The sequence below is a fragment of the Tupaia chinensis genome, unplaced genomic scaffold (genome assembly GCF_000334495.1).
Source record: "Tupaia chinensis unplaced genomic scaffold, TupChi_1.0 Scaffold000119_2, whole genome shotgun sequence".
Classification (NCBI taxonomy): Eukaryota; Metazoa; Chordata; class Mammalia; order Scandentia; family Tupaiidae; genus Tupaia; species Tupaia belangeri.
This window is the reverse complement of record NW_006159586.1, coordinates 846,341-849,717: the sequence shown is the minus strand read 5'-3', so window position 1 is coordinate 849,717 and position 3,377 is coordinate 846,341. Positions and strand designations below refer to the sequence as shown.

Here is a 3,377-nt window from a genome sequence, read left to right as displayed (position 1 = left end):
ATTCCTGCCCATTTGGAACAGGCTATGCCAATGTGGATATGGGTTGAGAGTGGGAAGAGAGACGTAAAGGAGGACACTGAAGCAAGAGTGGAGAACTCATGGAAAAATGTGTCTACACAGAATTGTCAAGAGACAGAGGGCTCCTGTCAGATGCTGCAAGACCTATGTGAAATTTAGATTTGAAAATCTGGAGAAAGGAGTTTAAGATGAGCCTGAGTAGGTCAGCAAGTAGCGTGGTAGTTAGAGTACTGGACTCCTATATGGCCAGCCACAGTTCAAGTCCTGGACCTGGCAGCCTGCTTTTTCACATTCCTTCTCTCTCTCTGTCTCTCTCTGGTCAAATGAAAATAATAGTAGTAATCAAAATAAATAAAAATTAAATTGGGGGGACCAGCAGTTAGCATAATGGCTATGTCTCTGGACTCCCATGTAGTCAACTGCGGTTCGAGTCCCGGACCCAGTGGCTTAAAACTCACGTCAGGCGTGTTTGCTTGCATGCCCAATATCCCGAGAGGAGAATGGAGGAGAAGGGATTGCGGTGTGGCCATCCCCCCTGAGGGGTGATTTCTCACTTTCTGTCTCTCTGTCTCTCTGTCTGTCTGGCGAGCACATATGCCCTATAGCAAAAACCTCTCCAAAAAAAAGAAAGAAAAATTAAATTGGGACCAGCAGGTAGCATAGTGGTTAAGGTGCTGGATTCCCACATGGCCAACCACAGTTCAAGTCCTAGACCTGACAGCTTGAAATTCATGCCAGGTATGTGTGTGCATGAGTGCCCAAAATCCCAAGAGGAGAATGGAGGATAAGGGACTGTGGCATGACCATCCCCTGGGGGGTAATTTTTTTTGCTTTCTGTATCTCTTGTTTCTCTGGCAAACACACACACCCTATAGCAAAATTCCCTTAAAAAAAAAAAAAAAAAAAAAAAAAAAAGATGGGCATGAGGAAAGGAGGGAAAACCAAGAATAAAAAAGGTCCTTGGAGGCTGACACTGGGGAAGACAGAAGTGTAAGCTCAAACCTTACTGGCTTATTGGTTATCTCCCGACAGGTCAGAGTGACCTGGAAGCACACAACAAAATTAATTAATTGACTAGGAAAGGGAAAATAATACTACATGGGCATTCGTAATGTGCCAAGAACTCACTGTGTCAGAAATTTGCTCCAAGCTTGTGAACAGCAGAGCCAGAAATTAAACTTAGCTCTGATAGCCTCTGAGGTCCAGAGTTTTCATACCTCATGACCTTCAAAGAGCATCACTGAGTGTAATTGTAGTAAAACCAGGAGAACTAACAGACATTGGCCCAAATCATGGACACCTGTAACATGAAGGGACTCCATGGCTGGGCCCACCAACATCACATGACCACAGCCTGGTGGTGCTCATAAGCAATCATAGAGCAGTTCTCAAGAATCTTCTGGAAAAGGATCCCAAAAATGCCGACAGTTGAGTTAATCAAATTGAATTACCATTCACTTTACCTTCTGGTCTTCCCTCCACTTCTTTGTGGCAAATTGTTTTCTGCTGTGGCAAAACAAATATAGAAGGAAAGGAAAGACTTTAATTTTAAGAGAGACAAAATAATTTTTTAGGTATGTTTCTTCTTTTATATTGTTCTTTTTAAAAAATATATATTTTATTTTATTTATTATTACTATTTTCAATTCACCAGAGAGAGACAAAGAAGGAAAGTGAGAAAGCAAGTCACCAGGTTTGGTACTCAAACCATGGTTGGCGATTTGGGAGTCTAGTACCTCAACCACCATGCCACCTGCTGGCACCTACATTGTTCTTAAAATGTGTGCTATAGCCTTTTGGAATCCAGAGACTCTGATCTAAAGAGAAGTGAAATTAACAGTAAAGAGAAAGCAACCCAAGCTTCCAGGCATTTCCACACAGAGAAAGACCCTAAAGGTTTAGCTGTTAAACATGCTAGAGGCCATGAACTGGATGGCAAACCCAGTATGTTCTAGCTTTATAAGTATTATTTTATTACATTTCCATGAACTTAACACCATTGGTTGTAGTGTGTGAGACACCAGGATGATTGCATGAGTCTGGCAAGGAATACTTATCCATCATCTGCCAAGTTTACCGTAAAATAAAGACATTGTGTCTACCATCACAAGAGAATGTGGGTATCAAGTCAGATAGAAATCAAGTCATGTTAGTAGCAGAGCACTCCTCCCAGAGGTTAGGAGTCAATACTTTCTCTCAGAGACCCAGAGTAAACAACCAACCAAGGAGGCCAAGCTCTGAACCCTGCATTGGAAGGGGGCTCAGATAAAATACCTCTTCCAGCTCTAAGCTTTGGCCCTGGCTATTTTTAATTGATGTTCCTCTTGTTTCCTGGTCCCTACATCAAATGTTAAAGCCTGTGGCTTAACAAGTGCCTTGCAAACAGGACAATGCTCTCCCTTGGTTTATAATTACTTCCCCCACTTACAGACTTCTACGTCAATGTTACTACGAAATATAGGGCCCTTGCTTTAGATCTTTCCTTCAGCCAGCCTTGTTGACTGCTAACCTTTACTGGGTCTTTGCATTATATTGATCATTATCTGGATTGATGGCTTTCAAAAGCATTTCATTATCTATACATGAGCTATTAGCTTCACCAATACTCATTTTCATGTTATTTTCAAGATAGATAATAGGTCTTCCTAACAAGAAAAAGTCTTCTATCATTTTTCTTCTTCCAGCAGCTCTTTCTGTCTCTAAAGATATTAATGTTGGTTTTCTGAAAAGCACCTGCAATACACCAGGGTTTTGCTTTCATTGTCCTAAAATACATCTCTCAAACAAATGCCAACATGACTAAAGGGATGTCAATGTCCAGATGATCGTATTTAAATTGCGTGCACTGGCTTCAAGAGAAGCTACACAAGTTTTCTGTTCTACTCTTTCAGTGCAGGGCAATGGGCACCATCTATCTAGAAATAAAGAAGGCACACCAATCCTAATGGTAAGATAAAATCTCATATCTAGAAAATAGCCATGTACCTGCGTCTGATGCCTTTTTGACAATTTTAGGATATTTTTGAAATTTTACAAAATAATAGCTCTCATATTCCATCAAAATAGTTTCCAGATCAATGTTGTCACAAACTTCAAAGCGTCGTAACCCCAGTTTAGTTTCTTGTTCCAAAGCATTGGCTGCATCGATATATCTGGCAGTTTCACAGAAAGAAAAAAAAATTAATTCCAGGTAAAAAGAATAAAGGCAAACAGGCATTTCAAGTTCAAAGAGACACAATACAAAGAGTACACTCATGGTAAACAGGACATTAGATGAAAACTAGTATGTATAGATGAGGTTTGCCCATGAATTAAAGAGCCCCATGTATACTAAATATGTTTGGATATATATATATATA

At 40.3% G+C, this 3,377-nt stretch overlaps 1 protein-coding gene across 6 annotated transcripts in view; it reads right to left on the bottom strand.

Annotated features, from left to right (window-relative positions):
• The window catches only part of KATNAL2 (katanin catalytic subunit A1 like 2), a 142,373-nt gene that overhangs the window by 52,855 nt on the left and 86,141 nt on the right, over positions 1-3,377 (bottom strand). For 5 of the 6 annotated variants that reach the window (XM_006144428.3, XM_006144431.3, XM_006144426.3 and 2 more), the window contains 2 exons: positions 3,004-3,170; positions 1,482-1,524 (listed from right to left, as the gene is read on the bottom strand). In XM_006144428.3, the coding sequence (XP_006144490.1) occupies positions 1,482-1,524; positions 3,004-3,170 (210 nt within the window). The remainder of the gene's footprint in view (positions 1-1,481; positions 1,525-3,003; positions 3,171-3,377) is intronic. The other variant, XM_006144427.3, reaches the window with a different exon arrangement.